Here is a 19,688-nt window from a genome sequence, read left to right as displayed (position 1 = left end):
AGTTGGGAGAGTGTTGGAGGATTCCTGAGGTGGGAAAGGGGAGGGAACAGGCTGCCATAGCCTGGTTTACCCTGGGAGGAGGCCTCCATTGAGCCCTGAGACCTTCTCTGAGAAGAATCCTTCCCCCAGGTCCTTGCTTTTGATGTTGTTGTTCAGTCACTTAGTCGTGTCCGACTCTTTGTGACCCCATGGACTGCAGCACGCCAGGCTTCCCTGTCCTTCTCTATCTCCCGGGGCTTGCTCAAGTTCATACCCATTAAGTCGGTGATGCCATCCAACCACCTCATCCTCTGTCATCCACTTCTCCTGCCTTCAATCTTTCCCAGCATCAGGGTCTTTTCCAATGAGTTGGCCCTTTGCATCAGGTGGCCAAAGTATTGGAGTTTCAGCTTTAGCATCAGCCCTTCCGGTGAATATTCAGGGTTGATTTCCTTTAGGATTGACTGCTTTGATGATCTCCTTGCTGTCCAAGGGACTTTCAAGTCTTTTCTAGCACCATAATTTGAAAGCATCAATTCTTCGGTGCGAAGTCTTCTTTATGGTCCAACTCTTACAGCTGTACATGACTACTGGAAAAACCATAGCTTTGACTATACACACCTTTGTCAGCAAAGTGATGTCTCTGCTTTTTAATATACTCTCTAGGTTTGTCATAGCTTTTCTCCCAAGGAGCAAGTATCTTTCAATTTCACGACTGCAGTTACCATCTGCAGTGATTTTGGAGCCCAAGAAAATAAAGTCTGTCACTGTTTCCATTGTTTCCCCGTCTATTTGCCATGAAGTGATGGGACCATATGCCATGATCTTTGTTTTTTTGATGTTGAGTTTTAAGCCAGCTTTTTCACACTCCTCTTTCACTTTCATCAAGAGGCTCTTTAGTTCCTCTTCGCTTTCTGCCATTTAGGGTGGTGTCATCTGCATATCTGAGGTTATTGATATTTCTCCCAGCATTCTTGATTCCAGCTTGTGCTTCATCCAGCCTGGCATTTTGCGTGATGTACTCTGCATATGAGTTAAATAAGCAGGATTACAATATACAGTCTTGGTATACTCCTTTCCTTGCTTGCTTCTGCATTATTGCTGGAGAAGAACAGGCAGCTTCTAGATAGCTCCTGTCAGTGGTTCCCTATGTCTGATGGATAAAGGCCAAGTTCTAAGGGTGAGATCCTGTGAGAGGCCCTTCACAGGCTAGTCCTGGGCTCATTTGCTGCCACTCTTTCCCAGTTGCTGTCTGGCCACATGGAGTTCTATGTATACCCACCCCTCCCCATACCTTGAGGGTATGCTCTTTAGTCTTGCAACATCTTTGCACCAGTGCCTGCAGTCCACCTGCAGAAATCTCACTTCCTCCATGAAGCCTTCTAGGATTTCCCACACTGCACTGGTCCTTCCTTCCTTGTGATGCTGCCCTGCTCTGAGCCTGCTGAACTTCCCTCTCCCAGGAGCACGCCTCCTGCTGTGTTGTTGCTTTGTGTGTGTCTGTCTGTCTGTCTTTCTCCCTGGAAATCCCCAGGGTCTCCATGGTGCCAGGCATGCAGGAGCTTCACCTTGGATGTTGATCAGCTTGAATGAATGGATGACAAGGTGAACCTCATTGTCCGTAAGATGCTCAGGAAATGGCTGATTTTTGCAATTCCACTTGTGTCTGAAACTAATACAAACTTGCTTGTTGAGCTAGTGACATTGGAGAATCGACATTTCACAGTTAATTGCCATCTGAACTTAATTTTAGGGAGGATGGGAATTTCAGGGAAATGATGTTTTTCTTCTCACAAAAGCATACCATGGCTGCTTTAAAATTAGACCATTAATTTATGAATTTATGAAGTCTAAGTCGGCAAAAGACAAAATTTGTTAGCTTTGGCTCACAGATCCCAGATAGAGGCCAAATTCTACACGAAGCCTTCATAGTCTAATTGACATGGATGAGAGATGAAAGATTCGTGGTCTGGGGGAGATAAATCACATAGTCTTAAATTCACTTTTTTTCCCCTCTCATAGCATCTACCACAGTGTTTCACTGATGAAAGGGGGGAAAATAGTATATGTTCAATAGACAATCCAAAAGAAATAATTTATTGATTTTTTGGGGGGGGTCATACATTTTTATGAGAACTGTTTTCTGTGTATCTTTGCTCCGATAAGATACTGTCTTGTAACAGAGTTGGAGGGGGGCAATGGGCAGAGTCCCCATGAAGAATCACAGAGCAGTGATTAGTCTCAGGTTTGTAGGTGGTTTGAGCTCTTTTGGTTTGGGCATGGAAACCAACTTTGCCATCTTCCAGCTCTTTACTGCATTGAGCAAATCAGCAGGATAGGGCAGTGTGGCTGGGAGAGCAGGTACGGACTTAGGTGCAAAACAGGACCTTGCAGGTAAACTTCAGCCGTGTGACCTTGGCACTGTTTTAATATCTTTGTATCTCAGGTGCCTCTTTTGTTTGTGGGGCTGATAACTGCACTACATCCCTCACAGGATTCTATATTACCAAGGAGATTAAATGACATATGATGACAAAGTCTATTTACAGGGGCTGTTGCCTCTGTAAGAGGGAGGAAGGAAACCCTCTGTGAACTTCCAGACAGGTGGCTTTTATAGCTAGATGGAGACTGCACGAGCGTGGTGGGAACTGCCATCATTTGATGGACGGTGGCTGGCCAGCCGTGGGCCTCACCACAGTCTCAGTTACATCTTCCAGTGGGGGAGATGTTTGTTATCTGGGATGGTCCTTCACATCCCAGCCTTGAAGGGGACACCCTCAGACAGAGACTCTCGGCAGGAAGGAGAAGAACCTCCCATCCCGACTTCTCTGGGTGGCTGTAGTGAGGATACAGACGTACTTGCCTTAAGCACAGTGTTGAGGAGCAAACTGATGGGGGGCTTGGTGATGCTCTGCCCTCTGGACACTGTCCAGCTCCCCATCCCACTCCTCCCAAAAGCTCAGATTCTGGCCTCGTCACCTGTTCTCCCAATCCCTCTCCTTGATGGAGCACCTGTATCCTTTGTCCTTTGAGATCTGCCCAAGCCATTCATTGGCAGGCCCACTTTAAGGCCCATGGCCTTGATCCCTGAGATTGTTGTGGCCTCTTTACCACAATAATGAATCCTTGAATCGGGGATGAAGACCAGCTTGGGGGCCGAATGTCAAGAGCAGAAAATGGGAAGTGAGAACAGTCAGGCAGGTAAAGCAGAAGCACTGAAGGAAACTCACTGTCGGCTCTCCTGGTCCCTTAGCCTGGACGGTCTGCTGTGCTGTCTGGGTGTGAGCCTGACAACCTCGCACCGTCTCACACCCATTTCCCAACCAGGCCCCTTGCTCCTCCTTGTGGGCGGGGCTCGTGGTGTCTCATGCTCCTGTCTTTGGGGTGGTGTTTCTCTGAAGAAGCCTGCCATTCCAAGGAAGAGAAGCATGCCAGTCCTGCGTCTGGGGAACAGCTAAGCCGAGGGGAGACTCTGGTGTCTGGAGGTGAGGTTCAGTACCCGGTGCTGTTCATTGCTTTCTTCAGAGAATAATGTTCAGCTTTGGGACTGAGTCCCTATGACACATTGGTGGAGGAGCTGTTTGGGATCATGCAGCCCTATTTAAAGGGCTGTGGTTTGGTGAGAAGGGTGAGTGCTTTTTGGGTAAATGCTAAGTGGAAGCATCTGGGTTCAGACGTGCCAAAGGAGGCTGCTGGAGGAGCAGTGACGTGTGACAGGAGCTGGGCAGGGCTTTAAATGAAAGGGCCAGAAAGCAAAAGGACTCCTTCCTGTGGGTTCAGCAGAGCCAGGCTCCAGTGCAGATATCCTTAGACATCTTTTGGAACTCACCCAACAGGGAGTGGCTGGGAATGCCCAGTGCACATAACTCACTAACCTGGTACAGCGGGAAAAAGACACTAGGCAAGAAATATTGCATCTGTCCATTGTTGCCAGCTGGCACCACCAGCCTGTACCTAGGTTTAGGACCCTTCGGTGAGTCTGTTGGATCTTGGCATCCACTGGGCTCACTTTAAGTGTCTCACTAATCCAAAAAGTCTGATCTGGGATGTTTAGGTGGGAATAAGAAACCTTGTGTGTGAAAAATGTTTCTGAAGCCAAAAGCTTTAAACAAATGCTTGTTATTAGAGTGACTGATACCATGATTAGACGGGGACAAGTTAAACGTGCTTGTTCACCTTAAGTGGCACTCTTTTATTTTCTCCTGTGCAGTTTTTCTTAGGCTGTTTAAGCTTCTGTTCACTGACAAAAGAAATCAAGGCTCCACCTCTTCGCTTTTATTTGACTCAGAAAGGCAGTCACCAGTTCTGATGGTAGCTTTCTCAGTATCCTGGTCCCTCTGCCCTGCTCTAACTCCCCTGGAGTGTCCTGACAGGATGTCTCCCTATGTCTGGCTCCTCTGTCCTGGTGGAAAAATAATGGCCATGGCCTTGTCCTTGGGTCCTCATACTGCATAGCTGTCTGTGGGCCCTGCCATGGCCCTGCGGCCAGGTGTGATGCTTTTCTGCACCATCAGGCCCGCCCCCCTGGGGACAAAGACCTCAAGGCTGGACAGGACCTCAGCCAGCCTCAGGGTCCAGTGTGCAGACTTGCCTGCCATCCCTGGAGCCTCTCAGCTTCCAGTCAAGACTAGTGACCTTTATTTCTTCAATTTTTTCCCTTCTGGAATGGGAATGTCTATCCTGTCCCTTTCCAGCTGTATTTTGGAAGGAGACAACTTGTTTCACTGATACACAGACAGAAAGGAATTTTGCTCCTGGTCAGCCTCCAGCTGTCTTCTTCAGACAGATGTGTGATTCTCTTCATCCATCCAACAGGTGTAGCTGACTGGCTGCTATGGGCCAGGTGCTGGGCCCCACTCTGGGCTCAGAGACACAGCTTTGCCCACTAGGAGCTACTGCTCAGAAAAACGACCCCACATGGCTAGTGCTCTAGAGAGTTCTATGAGGGAGTCTGGCATGAGCATGGAGAGGGGGACCGAGCCTTGGCAGTCACTTCTATCTGGGGGAAGAAGAGGATTCTGGAATCAATGATACTGGAATTGGGCCTTTAAAGAGGAGAGGGAATGGAGCAGGTGGGAAGGGGGTCTTGGCCAAAAACATTGCATCTTGAGCAATCCTTAGAGTAAAAACAGTGGGGGTAAAACTAGTTTGGCTGTTGTATCTAAGGAATTTTAACTGCTGTGGTTGTAAACTCTCACCCAGTTACAGGCAAAGGGCTTCCACATGCATTGTCTCATGGAATGTCCACAATCCTACTACATGTAAGTTTCCACCTACATTTTATAATAGGGAAATAAGCTCAGCATGTTAGGAACTTGTCCAAGGTCTGGCCCGTGAGGGGAAAAAAGTGGGTTCAAACGGAAGCCTAGCTACAGAGCACACACTCTTGACTATCTCCTGAGTCCTTAACTTCCTCTCTGGGTGGTTTCCTGGGTGACAGGAAGCAGGTGAATTATTGTACAAGAGCTGAGGTACTATAGTTAGATTTGTGGGAGACCCAATGTGGAGGATGAGCGGGGCATGGGGGTATGGCTGCAGGCAGGAAAACCAGCCAGGAAGCCATTGCAGCCATTCTGATGGGAGATGATGTGGCCTGAAGCCGGACAGGTGAGGATGGGAGGACAGATCAGAGAGTGGGTGAGGAAGGAGACTTTACTGGACATGGTGACCAACTGGATGTGGGTGAGGGGCAGGAAGGCTAGGGATGACCCCTGGGTTTCTGGCTTGGAGGTTGTGGTGGCATCACTGAGGCAGTTTGGGGAAGACCCTATGTATTGGGGCCCACTGAGTGTGAGGCTTAGACGGGGGGAGGTGGGTGTCAGGTGTGCGGAAAGGGATGGGCCACCTGCTGCCACTCTTCCTCCAAGCCCCCACAACCTCCCAGGCTTTAATTTCCTGCTGTTTTATATTTGTTGTTCAGTTGCTAAGTCATGACCGACTCTTTTCATCTCCATGGACTATAGTCCGCCAGGCTCAGCTGTCCATGGGATTTCCCAGGCCAGGACGGGGGATGCTGTCAGGGGCCCAGTAACATGGAAGGCTTGTGGGGAGATGGCTGTGCACAGCTGCTCTCAGCCTTTTCCTGCAAGATCAAAGATGGGGTGATCACATTTAGGTGAGCAGGTTAAGCATTTTGTAAGCCTGTAAGGCCTGTGCTTGCCCAGCTTCAAGACCAAAGAAAGAGCCCAGAGTCAACAATAGAGATACAAACATGAGTAGTTTAATGGAGTAGCTTACATGTCTGAAGCAAGGTCCTGGAGCGACTTCCTACCCTGTACAGCAGACAGCAGGCAGGACATGGTGGCAGTCTTTGCTCCTGGGAGAGAGAGAGATTACTAATTATAGGGGGAATTGATGTCAGGTGGGCTTATTAGTTACTGGGAAACCACTAGAGGGACATGCCCCTCACCATCCCTTTGATAAGCTATCATTACCTGGGGCCTGGGGCAAGTACGTAGGAAGGTCAGTCATGTACTTAAGATAAGGGAGAAGCAGGCACTGGTTGGGCAGAGGATGTACAGTGAGCAAGAGAACAGCCATCTCAAGTGACTTGACTGTACACAGGGTTTTCTGGAAGAGTTGGCTCAAAGAGAAGATGGAAAGTTAGCCGGCATGGGCATAAAAGCTGAAAGCTCCTGGATTCAGACTGTTAATGCTTAGAGTCTGCCTGTTGATGGTGAGACGTTGGTTGGGATGGGACTGAGGTTTGCCATGGTGTATGATGGACACGCAGAGTTGCAGCTGAGTAGGTTGAATCAACTTGGTAAGAAGCATAATTCTACCCTGGCTGGTGGTGGGCCCCTGAAACTCTCCACAAGCAGTTGAGTGCCGGGTTGGGAGCTGTGTTTGCATTCCATCAACTTTGGTCAGTTTCAAGATCACCTGGCCCTCTTCTCCTTACACGAGCCTGAGCCTCTTGCGCCATTAACTCTCCAGGTGCTTCTAACAAACTCCAAGGTTTGAGGAGCGTTGAGTCAGTGAGCCTTCAGTGCAGAGCGAGTGGAGAGGCTGTCTGGAGGCAGGGCAGTCAGTCAGATTCTTGCCGTCCAGGGTGAGGTAATGCCAGGGCAGGTGAGGTCACCCCCAGCGAGTCTCTGGAGAGGAGATGGCCTCTGGGCTGACTCAGCAGCTCCCCGGCTCTGTGCTCCGCCGCGAGCTTTCACATGGTGTGTAGTGCACCCCATCTCAGTTCTCCCGGCGGTTCCTCCCCCGTCCCTTTCATTGGTTCTCCTCCCTGGCTGCACATTTGGAGTGTTTCAGAGTCCTGGAGCCTCTTTTTTTTTTTTTTGGTCTTACACTACTTTTTAAGTTACTTCCTGCAGTTGTTTAAATACTGCCTTTATGCAAACGGTTCCCAGAATATCGCCAGTCCAGATTTCTCCAAATATCTTTAATTTCCAAATGGCTACTATACTTAGCATCTCTCTCTAGGTGTTCCTGGGCATCTTAAACTGAATATTTCCAAAACCAGCCTCCTAATTTCACACCCTTCCCACCCCACCCACTCCAGCACTGTTGCTCCTGCAGTTCTCCCCACTCTCCCAGAAGCTCAGGGCAAAAGCCTGGGGTTTCACTTTCTCCCGCCCACACCCAACTTATCAGTAGAACTTACAAGCTTCGCCTTCAACATATATTAAGGATCAGAACATCTACCACAAGCATTCTGGTCCAAGCTACCTTTATCTCTTGTCTGGTTTTCTTGTGTTCACTGCTGCACGCCCCCACCCCACCCCCAGTTCGAGCAGCAGCCAAAATAATCCTTTTAAAAGGTAAGTTAAACCCTCCTGTGCTCAAAGCCCTCTACTATGTGGGTTCCTGCCTCAAAGGAAAAGTGGAAGGAAGGGAGGAATAACAGGGCAAATCCTCAGGCACTTTGCTTTATCTGTCTGTAAAGGGGGAGAATAATTCCTAAGTGGCACATGGGGATTAAGTGAGAGAATGTTGGATAAACTCTTAACAGGCAGCTACAGACACTTGCCTGATATACAGTGGCTACAGAAATGAGTACCCAGTAGTCAAATCTCGACTCTGTGCCAGGCACACCACACACATTATCTCTTTTAATCCTTCTGATTGTTTTTTTTTAATCACTACTATATATATGCATATATGCACAATGTGAAGGCTCAAATAATCTCATACGATTTGTCAAAGTGGCCATCTCCCCATCTACACACCCTATTGCTCTTCCTCAGATGGAGCCACTTCAAACTCTTAGTATTTTTATCCATGTTAGTAGAAAAAATGCTTGTTCTGCTAATTTATTCTTTTTTCAGTTGTCATTATCTAGTGACTTCTGAATTCCCACCCTGGAAGATGAATCAGCTGCCTCTCCAATCTTGTTCCCATCACTCACAAGCACTTTTCCATCCCCACATCCTGTCAGTGCCATTTCTGTTAAATCTGCATGTATGCGGTGTTTTGTTGCAAGGACTAAGATTATTTTTACTTTTTGGTTTTCTCGGAATTCTTTTGTCATTGCTTGGTTCGCGTTTTCTTATCATGGAATTAAATTCTTCAACTTGACAAATTTCTTAAGCTGTTTAGATGCATTAGATATTGCATTAATTTCATATCACTGAAGAAATCTTTCAGAGCTTTTGGAAGCCCTCCCACATGGACCAACTGCCCTTTCCTGCTTGCTGCATAGCTATTGCCCCAGCATCTCCCTTGTGTCCCTTATCACATTCTCCATGTCCTTGTGGGTTTATGTCTTTCAAAATAAATTCCTCTACTATTGTTTCAGTGGGTAGCTAAATTAGATGCTTGACTTCAATCTCCTGTATTTTCCTGAGCTCTGTCTCTTGTTTACTTTCGCCCATAACAATGGTGTCGGTTTTATATTGATTTTATAGATGAGACAGTTGAGGCTCAGAGAGGTTAAGTAATCTGCCTAAAGGCCCACAGTCATCATGCAGCAGAGCCCAGGTTTTAACTCGAGACTGTCAGGCTATAAACCCTACGTTCTTTCTTATTTGTCCTTTAAAAAGAACATTAATCTTGGTGGATGTGGGATGTGATAGAGAATGTAGGCACTGCCATCAACTGTCTTTGTATATCATCCTCCATCTTTATTGTTACTGTTATTTTTTAATGCTAGAAACAGCTTCTTGCACTATTATCCCAAAGATAGAAGTTTCCCATATACTTTTAAGAAGCCATCTCTTTAGCTTAGGAATAAAAACAGGTATTCCTTTAAATGACCATTTGAAGAGCCAGCCGCTGTGGTTTATGGATGATCAGTAAATTGTGGGGAAAGTCTCCGGTTTATGGCGATAAACCACAAAGTATGTGGTGATACTTCTTTACCACCTGTTGGCCACTGAGGGCCGGAGAGGTCTGAGATGAATCTGAGTTCAGTAGTGGTGGCTTCTTGGCTGAGGGTTCCTCCCCAGGTCTTGCTTTGTACAGGGATGCTGGAGCTGGTCTGGCGGCTGCTGTGAGGAGTCAGCGGACCCTGGAGGGACCAGGACTGCAGACCTATTCCTGACTCCCCCATCCGGGACACTCTGAGCCTGCCCAGAACACACCTTTACTGAGAGAAAAGTGGTTTACTAAATGGAATGGCAGCTTGCATTTCAGCCTGGATGGAGACAAGTTAAGATTTACTTGCTCAAGCCTTACCTTAGTCAGCTGTTCCTGCCTACTTCTGATCCACCTTTGCGGAACACAAAGGTAGTTAATACCGTATCTAAGTAACTGCCTTAGAGGCCACCTGGTGTTGGGTGGCTAATTGTGGATCATTTTCTAAACGTCACCTAACCCTGCCCCTTATTCAAGTTCAAAGTGCCAAGGCCTTTGTGTGGTGCAGATCACTTGACTCTGACACCTGTCACAGCTGGACTCGCAGCTGCAGGGTTGTTTCCTCCCTGGCTGGTAGCAGAGAGGAGGGTCTGTTGAGGGGAGCCCAGCATCGGGCACCTTGACAGGTAAGAGGATGACAGCATCTAGAGAGGCCTGTGGGGGAAGAGAAGGATGCATGAGCAATGGACCACACCTTTCCCTAAACCACATTCCTTACCTTATCTCTGTAGTGCGATGGGAGCCAATTTCTTGGTGTGAGAAGACTGCCTGCTCGTCAGGGTCAAACGCAGGGCTCTGTTAATAGTCCAAGTGTCCACAGAGAAAGAAAATGGCTTTTGGCTGATTTAACTCCTGTCACTAGACAGCAGACGGTGTTAAGAGCACCGTGTCCTCCGCTGCCTGCACCTCTCTTTCTTGGGCTTATGGGGGTGCCTTCGGGTCCTCAGGGCACGCCGTCAGTTCCCCTGCCGTCCAGCCCGCAGCCCGCTCTCACGCGCGGAGAACACGATTTCACTTGCCCTCCCCGCCGCCTGCTTGGGGGCTGTCCTGCGTTACCTGCGCCGTTGGTGTTGCCCTGGATCCTGCTCTCTTTCCCGGCCCCGGGGCTGCTGCCTCTCCCCGGAGCGCCCTCTTCACCTTGCTTCTCTGCAGAGTCCTCCTCGCAGGCAGCGGCTGGTGCCCTGTGCACTTAACCCCACATCCCCGACGAACCCAGGTTCCTGGGGAGGTGCCGTGTCACTGTGGGGATGAACAGACACACTGAGTTCAGCTGGATGACACGTTTGCTTCTGAGACCCCCAACTCTGGGACGGTCCCAGAGTCGGTTACTGATGGGGAGCTCCAAACTGGTGAGGGGAGAAAATGGCTGAGGCTGCCAGAATGGGAATGGTTGGCCAATGGAATCCTGGCTTCCCTGTTCAATCAGAGTGTCCGTGTTCTCAGATGGGCCTGGAGGCATCACTCCTGTGGTGTGTTTGGCCCTTCAGTGGTTCTCCCAGTACCCCACACCACTGACTCCTCACAGGGGCTGGCAGAGCCTGGTCCCCCTGCATCCTGCCATCACCTCAGACCCAGGACTGAGCTCATCAGTCACCCAAAGCAGGTTCCGGCTCCTGAGCGCTCCCAGTCTTACTGGCCCAGGTTCTGGACCGTAAAGATGATACACCTTTGACTCATGTCTCACTTCTTGCCAGCTCCCACGGGTCCACCCAACTTGCCATCTGCCAAGTACAAACTCATCCTGGGGCAGAGGGCCCGTGGGTCGTTTTTATGGCCCTTCTGTTGCAGGTGTCCTAACCGGGCCCTCTGGGCTTGGCACTTTCTAACTGACCTCTCACCTTGCACCCTGGGACTAAGACCCCCAGTGGAGCCAGTCTGCTGAAATACAAGGTCCTTCTCTTAAAAAATCTCTCTGTCAAGTTTACATCTGAGGTCACTTGAGCTGTTGAGCGTGCATCCAGATCCCTGATGCTGTGGGTGTGATTCCCAAGCTCCTTGTTGAATTGCCCTAGTCACGCTTACGTAAATCCCGTGCAGGGCTTTGACTCATAGTGAGCAGTTGGGTGCTCCTGTATAATCTTGCCAACCGTTTTGACGTTTCCCACCTACATCTTGTCTTTACACGTGTCCTTCCCTTTCCCACACTGCCCCCCTCTGCCTGGAATCACCCTTATCTGCTGAGAAAGTTCCTCAGCCCTTATGGCCCAGGGAAACTGCATACCAGCCTCTATTAGCGTATCTCACATTGCGTGAGATATGCTAATTATTCCTAATTCTGTCTTCTCCACTACACTGCATGGTCTGAGGGAATACGGTTGAGGTCTGATTCATCAATGTCCCCTCCGCCCCCAGTCCCAGCACAGCAGGGTTTAGGCAGTGTTGGCCATACGGATCTGTCATTTATTCACAGCTATTTACTCTTAAGTTTCCTTGGGCCAGTCACTCTGCTGGGCACACAGGGGTGAGCAAGGCAGACAAGGTCGCCAGCTTCCAGGAAGAGGGTTTGCAAGGCCAGTCAGCGAGGAAATATAGATGGACGAGATACTTTGGAACCTCTGTGCTGCCAAGGGGCTGCTTTAGATGCAGGTGTGCAAAGAAGGCATCTCTGAGAAGAGACTTCAGAGCTGAGGCCTGAAGGATGAGGCTGGAACAGCCGTTCAGAGTCCCGGGAAGGTGATCTCAGGGCAGAGGAATGGCAGGTGCACAGTTTCAGGGGAGGCAGAGGGGCTTGGACAGGTGCTGGGGGGTGGACAGGGCCTGAGGCTGCCAAAGCAGGAAGGTCAAGGGGGCGGGCCTTGTGGGGTTGTCCCAGCCAGATCCTGCCGAGCTGCTTCTGCAGGTCACGGTATGGACTTTGGATTTCTTCCTGGGAGCAGTTGGGGAGGCCTTGGAGGGTAGGGTGGATTTCACACTTGTACTGTCTGTGTGTCTAAGCAGGTGAAGGTGCTGAAACCGGCCCTCCTCTCTTGTCCCCTTTTCTGCTGCCTCTTCTCCAACCCCCACCCCCCAGCCTTCCACTCAGACCCTGAGACCTACACCCGTGTGTGCTCTGAGCCACCTGGCTGCTCCTTGCTGCGGCCTGCCTGGCTCCTGCCACGGCCCCGAGGTGCCAGGGAGGCTCCCACCCGCTCCACGAGCCGCCGTTCTCACTCCCCTGAGCTGACTGCACCCTGGTTCTTGCATTTCTGACCCTTTCTTGGCCTTTGCCCCTGTGACTCAGAGCCCTCCCCAACTTGGTTACCTTGCTTTGCTGTGCCTACCTCCCCCACAGGGCCAGCCTCTTGGACATACCTAGGTTCCCCCTCCCTAAACCTGACCCACTTTAAAGTCCCTCATCCTGTGAACTATCCTGGCACAAATACGTCATTTAAAAATGGCTAATGTTTATTGGAGCTTCCCTGGCGTCTCAATGTTTATTGAGCCCTTACTATATGCAAGGCCTGCATTTTTAATGAAATGTTATTTACTCATTTAACTGTGACATCGACCCTGTGAGTTTGGTGCTGTCATCCTCCCCACTTTACAGAAGAGGATACTGAGGTTCAGAGATGACACAGGAAATGGCAGAGCCAGCGTTGAACCCAGGGTATTGAAGTGTTCCTGCCTGGTGCCATCCAGCGTGGTTCTTTGTGGTCTTGACACCCTTATCCACACCTCCTCCAAACAACTTTCCTGTGGTTGCTCACATTCCTCTCTCGGGGGGGAAAGGAGCAACAGATCTCCTGTTGCCTGACCTGCTCTATGCATCCTTGGATCTAGGAGCCCTGCCTCTCTTCTCCGCAGCACTTAGGCCCATTGGGCACACGTGTGGGCTCTGCTGAATGAGCAGACAAACAATAGCACCTGCCTCCAGTTTACAGATGCGAGTTAAGTCTCAGGATTACAACTGCTCTTGTAAGTCTCTGCCTGACACCCAGGGAGGGGGTGGGAAGTGAGAAAAATGAGACGAGGCTGCTGGAAGACAGTTTAGCTTAAAGACCTTGCTGAGAGGCAGAGTTGTCTGGAGATGGAACCAATTGCCACCTCTCTCATTAGAAGGGAGGCTCAGCATCAGAGAAGTGGCTAGACAGTGTATTTTTGGAGAAATTCTTCCGCGCTGAGAAGATGGGATTCTGTGCCTTGAATGGTCCTGGGTGGAGCAGGAAGGACTAAAATGGTAAGAGACTGTGCTCTCCCCACAACAGTGTGCCTGAAACCTTCCTAGACAGGGCCCACTGGCCCACATGAGAAGTGAAAGTGGCAGCTGAGGCCTCTCAGCCTGGATCGTACCTGCCCTGGGAGAGCACCGCAGGAGTGGGACAGATGCACGTATAAGACCGCAAATGCTTGCTGTGACCCAGGGCTGCAGGGCATGTCCCGCTGGAGTCCTCGCTAGCTGTGTGCCTTCTGCAGCCCTAGGGGAGCCTCGCGCCTTCCCCAGGGTGGCTGCAGCTTCTGGAGCGGGGACTGTGATGATGGTGGCAGTGGCTATCGCCTCCTTGCTGCCTGCCGCATGTGACCCTGGAGAGCCCCAGTGGCTTTTCATGACAGAAACAAGTGGGATCACCTGCTAAAGATTCATGGAGTACCCGTGCTGGGAGGTGGCAGAAACCCACTGTGGGCTACTAAGATTCCTGTGAGAGTGCAGTTACCATGGTAGAATGAGAGGGCTCAGTGGTCTTGGGTATGTAACATGAAATACTCTAATTTTTCCTTTGTGCTGTGTTTGAATCTTCAGTACGAGGAGACGAAGGAGAGAAAAGGACTCATGGCTTCTGACGCCAGTCACGTGCTAGAAGCTGCCCTGGAGCAGATGGATGGAATCATAGCAGGTACGCTCAGGGGTCCTGGCGACCTCCGCACTGAGAAACCATTTTCCTCTCATTGGCCTTCTCTTTTGGGTGCAGAGACAAGGCCCCTGTTGGATTTCTTTTATTTTACTGTGTGTGCGCTTGTTTTCAACGGTGCAAACTCAGACTGTTTGATAGCTGGTAAGGGTCTAGGTCTCTGCTGAGACTGCGGCTGCGCCACATATTAGCACGTGAATAACTGTCCCACTTTGGATCCTGGCTGCAACAGGTGCAGTGACACTGATTTTATCGTGAAGTTGGCAGAGTACAGCATGGCTTCAGTCAGGCTGAAACTTGCAGTATTGCAGACTTTGCCCTCCAACACCGGTGTCATTTCCCTTCCCTGGCTGGTCTCCAGTATGTCTGTCAGGAAGTGGTTTTGTATTGATTCACTTAATCACCTGAAGAATGTCCTTTATGCCGTATTATTGCAACTGTTTGGCTTCATGTTTGTATGAACCAGTTAGGAACATTCTCTTGAAAAGATCCAGCAAAGCTGTTTAATTGGGAAGGACTGCCGTGGGCTCTTTGGGCTGATTAACTCCTTGATAGGGGACAACTGAAGCCTGTATTGATTGGAACAAGCCTGTCATTGGAAATTTTTCTCTGCAGGCCGCAGGGCTTCTTTCTGTCCTTAGCTGATACAAGTCAGTGACCTTATTTGCCAACTGGGCATTTCTCTGGGACTTTGCTCCTCGTTGTGTGGAGCTGTGGCTGCCGGAGGCATGTTTAGGCTGAGTGTGGCTAGAACCCAGGGCGTGCGCAGGGTGCCTGACATTGCCCGGTGTCGGCCCTTCCATCCTGCAGAGAGGCACCCGAGGCACTGAGGGTTCGGGGTGTTGGCACCTGGGGCAGAGGAGGTAGGTGTTCCGTGTCTTGAAACTTCTGCGTTTGTGGTGCACTGTCACGTTCCAGCTGTCACCTGTCAGGCTCTTAATTCCTCAGTGAACAGAAAGGGTCCTCAGGAGGCCGACCAACATCCGGGTTGTCAGAAACTCCAGAGATTGGGATGTCTTGCTCCAGGTTAGTGTCCCGGAAGCCCTGTTGAGAGGAGATGATCAACAGTGTGGGTTTCCTGGCAGTCTTTTCAGAGAGTCTCCCCCGAAAGTTTCCAGGGCCTCCTGTGCGTCGAGACTGGAGGCACAGAGTCAGGCTCTCAGACTCGCTTAGGTGGTCAGCACTGCTGAGCCCCCAGCCCAGGGGCAGGAAGGAGACTGTGAGAGCGCTTAGACAGCTGGGACAGGTGAGTGGGACCCCTCCTAAAGGAGGCAGCCTGTGTGGGGTCACTTCCTCCTCCTGCCTCTGAAGTTCCCCATGCAGACACCCCTGAAATGACAAAGCGTCTGGTGCAGTCCCCTCTGTCTGGGAGTGAGGACTATGGGTCTGAATACTGGGGCCTTGGCTTGGTTGGGGACCTGCAGTGGGTGTGGTTCCTGGAGCAGAACCAGGGACTCCCATCCTGTTCCCTTCCAGCACTGCGTGCTCCCCTCCTCTCCTGTTTCCTTAGGCCTGGCAGACTCCTTCCGGAAGGGCTCCCTGGGTGTCTCTGGAACAGATACAAGAGTTTTGCTGAGAGGTGGTCTAAAACATTCCAAGGAGTTCTTTGGTTGGAGGAATACCTGTAGCCAGACTGCTTGTTTCAAATCCTAGCTCTGCATCAAGTTACCTGCATGATATCGGCTTCAGCTTCCTCATATTTAAAATGGGTATAATAATAGAACCCGCTGTGATTCATGGGGTCGCGGAGAGTCGGACACGACTGAGCGACTGAACTGAACTGAACTGAACCGAAGAAGGTTGCTGTGCTTATACGTGTAAGGGCGTAATGCAGAGCCTGCCATATAGTAAGCACTATAAAACGTCAGCTCTTGATAAATTGAGTTCTTGTTTATTCAGGTCCTTATTTCATTTGTGTGCTATGGCTTTCATTGGCTAGCTAAGGCTTGTGCATGCCTCTTAGGCTCGCCTGGGGTCTACAAGATTAATGCAGAGTCTCTGAGTGGGCTCTGCTCTGCTCTTGCCCCCTTGTAGACTTCCACAGAGCAGCGGAGGAATCGGATCACACCACTCTCCCCCCAACGCTTCAATGGCTTCGCATTTCAGGATAAACATCTAAAGTCCCCATTATAAGCAGCAATGCTGTGTGTGATTTGACCTTTGGCTGCCTGTGTGGCTGCACCTCCTACACCTTCCATCTGGCTTGTCTTGCTTTAGCATAGGCTGTCTCAGGGTCTATGTGCTTGCTGTCCCTCTGCTGGAATGTACTCCAAGTACACTGAGGTCAGATCTCTGCTGAAACGTCACCATGCAGAGGCCTTCCCTGGCCCTCTCTCATGTAGCATCCCTGCATCCCCTCCCCCCAGTCGTGCATCCTGTTTTTATTTCTTTATAGCACTTACTACCATCTGACCCATTAGATTCATATTCATCTGTTTATTACCTGCCTCCTGCACCAGAATGTAAGCTCTGTGACGGCAGAGGCTTTGCTGCTGCATCTCCAGTGCAACACAGAATACATGTTTAGTAGATGTTTGGGTCCCATGTGAATTTGATTTACTTTTGTGAATAAGCTCCCCTTTTCATTTATTAGGCGGCATTTACTGGTTTCTGTACCTATCCCCTGTCTGTCTGCATGCTGAACTTCATTGATTATTTTCTCTCTCTCTTGTGTCTTTGGCTCATTCTTGTGGGATAATAAATCACTAAATTTTTTTTTTTTTTTAAGACTCCATGGTTAGCATGTCCTGTGAGCCATCTCTTAAGCAGTAATTGGCTCACCCAGACATTTGACAGGAGCTATTTGGCAGATAATTCAACACTGAGGTTATTAGCGAGTGTCTGGAGGGCATATGTTCTATGCCATTTGCGATGAAAAGAATAATAATTATTGAATGCTTTTGTGTGGGATACTTTTCCTCAAGATTATTAAAGCCACCCTCATTTCAAGTTGACTGGGCCAAAGAGCTTAGGGATTTTTGTGGTTATTAATGTAAACTGCAGTTAGACTATTCGAGTTAGAATCCCAGCTCAGCCACTTATTACTGGCTGTGGAGTCTTTGGGCAAATTGCTTGATCCCCTTGAGCCTCAGTTTCCTCATAGTGTATAGAAAGTGGTAGTAATAGTGCCATCTCATGTTATTGGGAGGATTAAATTAAGGTAAAGAAGGCACTGAGAATAGCGCCTATTACCTGGTAAGCGCTCACTGGGTCTAAATTACCTTGGTTCTGTTGATATTACTATTGACATTATTTTTGCCACCCGAGCTATAGTGCTGGTAAATGACAGAACTAAGATTTGAGTCCAGGCTACCTGAGATCCAAATGTCTTCCTGGCTCGTTTCACTCCTGGGTTGATCTCACGGTGATGTGCAGCAGAGCCCCTGGGGTTCTGCAGGGCTGTCTAGGGAGTTACTGGGAGGAGGGTCCAGTCCTGTCCTTGTCCCCAGTCCGTTGGTCACAGTGGCTTTGCTCTCTTCCCTTGTACATTCAGCTTCCAAGTAAGAACTCGTTTGCTTGAGCATAGAGCAGCTAGAAGGAAGTTAAAGACTATGGCACCAACATCATGAATCAGATTCTGTAGAGGTTATGTCTTTGTGTGAACATTTATATTGTTCTTTCTTTATTCTCTCGCTAATTTATTTTTTTTTTTTTTTTTTTTTTTTTTTTTTTTTTTTATTTTTTTTGTTGTTTTATTTATTTATTTATTTTTTTATTTCTAAAAAAGAATTTTATTAAAAAAGCACAAATGCAAAGAAATGAACAGAGGAAAATTTATGCGTCGAACCTGGACTGGTCACTTATGATAATATACATGCTACAATTCCATTCTCTCCAATCATTCCACCTTCACCCTCTCCCACAGAGTCCCAAAGACTGTTCTAAATGCCTATGTCTCTTTTGCAGTCTCTTATACAGGGTTCAGATTACCATTTTTCTAAATTCCATATATATGCGTTAATATACGGTATTGATGTTCTTCTTTCTGGCTTACTTCACTCTGTATAATTGGCTCCAATTTCATCCACCTCATTAAAACTGATTCAAATGCATTCTTTTTGATGGCTGAGAAATACTCCATTGTGTATATGTACCAAAGCTTTCTTATCCATTCATCTGCAGATGGACATCTAGGTTGCTTCCATGTCCTGGCTATTATAAACAGTGCTGCAATGAACATTGGAGTACATGTGTCTCTTTCAATTCTGGTTTCCTCGGTGTGTATGCCCAGGAGTGCGATCGCTGGATCATATGGCAGTTCTATTTCCAGTTTTCTGAGGAATCTCCACACTGTTCTCCATAGTGGCTGTACTAGTTTGCATTCCCACCAACAGTGTAAGAGGGTTCCCTTCTCTCCACACCCTCTCCAGCACTTATTGCATGTAGACTTTTGGATAGCAGCCATTCTGACTGGTGTAAAATGGTATCTCATTGTGGTTTTGATTTGCATTTCTCTGATGATGAGGGATGTTGAGCATTTTTTCATGTGTTTATTAGCCATCTTTATGTCTTCTTTGGAGAAATGTCTGTTTAGTTCTTTGGCCCATTTTTTTATTGGGTCACTTAGTTTTCTGGAATTAAGCTGCAGGAGCTGCTTGTATAATTTGGAGATTAATCCTTTATCAGTTGCTTCATTTGCTATTATTTTCTCCCATTCTGAAGGCTGTCTTCTCACCTTGCTTAGAGTTTCCTTTGCTGTGCAGAAGCTTTTGATTTTAATTAGGTCCCATTTGTTTATTTTTGCTTTTATTTCCAATATTCTGGGAGGTGGGTCTTGGAGGATCCTGCTGTGATTTATGTCGGAGAGTGTTTTGCCTACGTTCTCCTCTAGGAGTTTTATAGTTTCTGGTCTTACATTTAGATCTTTAATCCATTTTGAGTTTATTTTTGTGTATGGTGTTAGGAAGTGTTCTAGTTTCATTCTTTTACAAGTGGCTGACCAGTTTTCCCAGCACCACTTGTTAAAGAGACTGTCTTTTCTCCATTTTATATTCTTGCTTCCTTTGTCGAAGATAAGGTGTCCATAGGAGCGTGGGTTTATCTCTGGGCTTTCTATTTTGTTCCATTGATCTATATTTCTGTCTTTATGCCAGTACCATACTGTCTTGATGACTGTGGCTTTGTAATAGAGCCTGAAGTCCGGCAGGTTAATTCCCCCAGTTCCATTCTTCTTCCTCAAGATTGCTTTGGCTATTCGAGGTTTTTTGTATTTCCATACAAATTGTGAGATTATTTGTTCTAGTTCTGTGAAAAATATTGTTGGTAGCTTGATAGGGATTGCATTGAATGTATAAATTACTTTGGGTAGTATACTCATTTTTACAATATTTATTCTTCCAATCCACGAACACGGTATATTTCTCCATCTATTCGTGTCCTCTTTGATTACTTTCACTAGTGTTTTATAGTTTTCTATGTACAAGTCTTTTGTTTCCTTAGGTAGATATATTCCTAAGTATTTAATTGTTTTCATTGCAACAGTGAATGGAATAGTTTCCTTAATTTCTCTTTCTATTTTCTCATTATTAGTGTATAGGAATGCAAGGGATTTCTGTGTGTTGATTTTATATCCTGCAACTT

General features: G+C 48.2%; 1 protein-coding gene across 11 annotated transcripts in view; it reads left to right on the top strand.

Moving 5' to 3' along the window:
* PPFIBP2 (PPFIB scaffold protein 2) overlaps window positions 1-19,688 on the top strand; it is a 167,664-nt gene that overhangs the window by 19,288 nt on the left and 128,688 nt on the right. For all 11 annotated transcript variants that reach the window (XM_055423442.2, XM_055423446.2, XM_055423445.2 and 8 more), the window contains one exon: window positions 14,000-14,093. In XM_055423442.2, the coding sequence (XP_055279417.1) occupies window positions 14,030-14,093 (64 nt within the window). In that variant the 5' untranslated portion in view covers window positions 14,000-14,029. Of the gene's footprint in view, window positions 1-13,999; window positions 14,094-19,688 lie in introns of those variants that run through there.

The sequence above is a fragment of the Moschus berezovskii genome, chromosome 14, assembly GCF_049115385.1.
Source record: "Moschus berezovskii isolate FMDL1 chromosome 14, NW_MosBer_1.0, whole genome shotgun sequence".
NCBI lineage: Eukaryota > Metazoa > Chordata > Mammalia > Artiodactyla > Moschidae > Moschus > Moschus berezovskii.
This window is presented reverse-complemented; position numbering and strand designations above follow the sequence as displayed.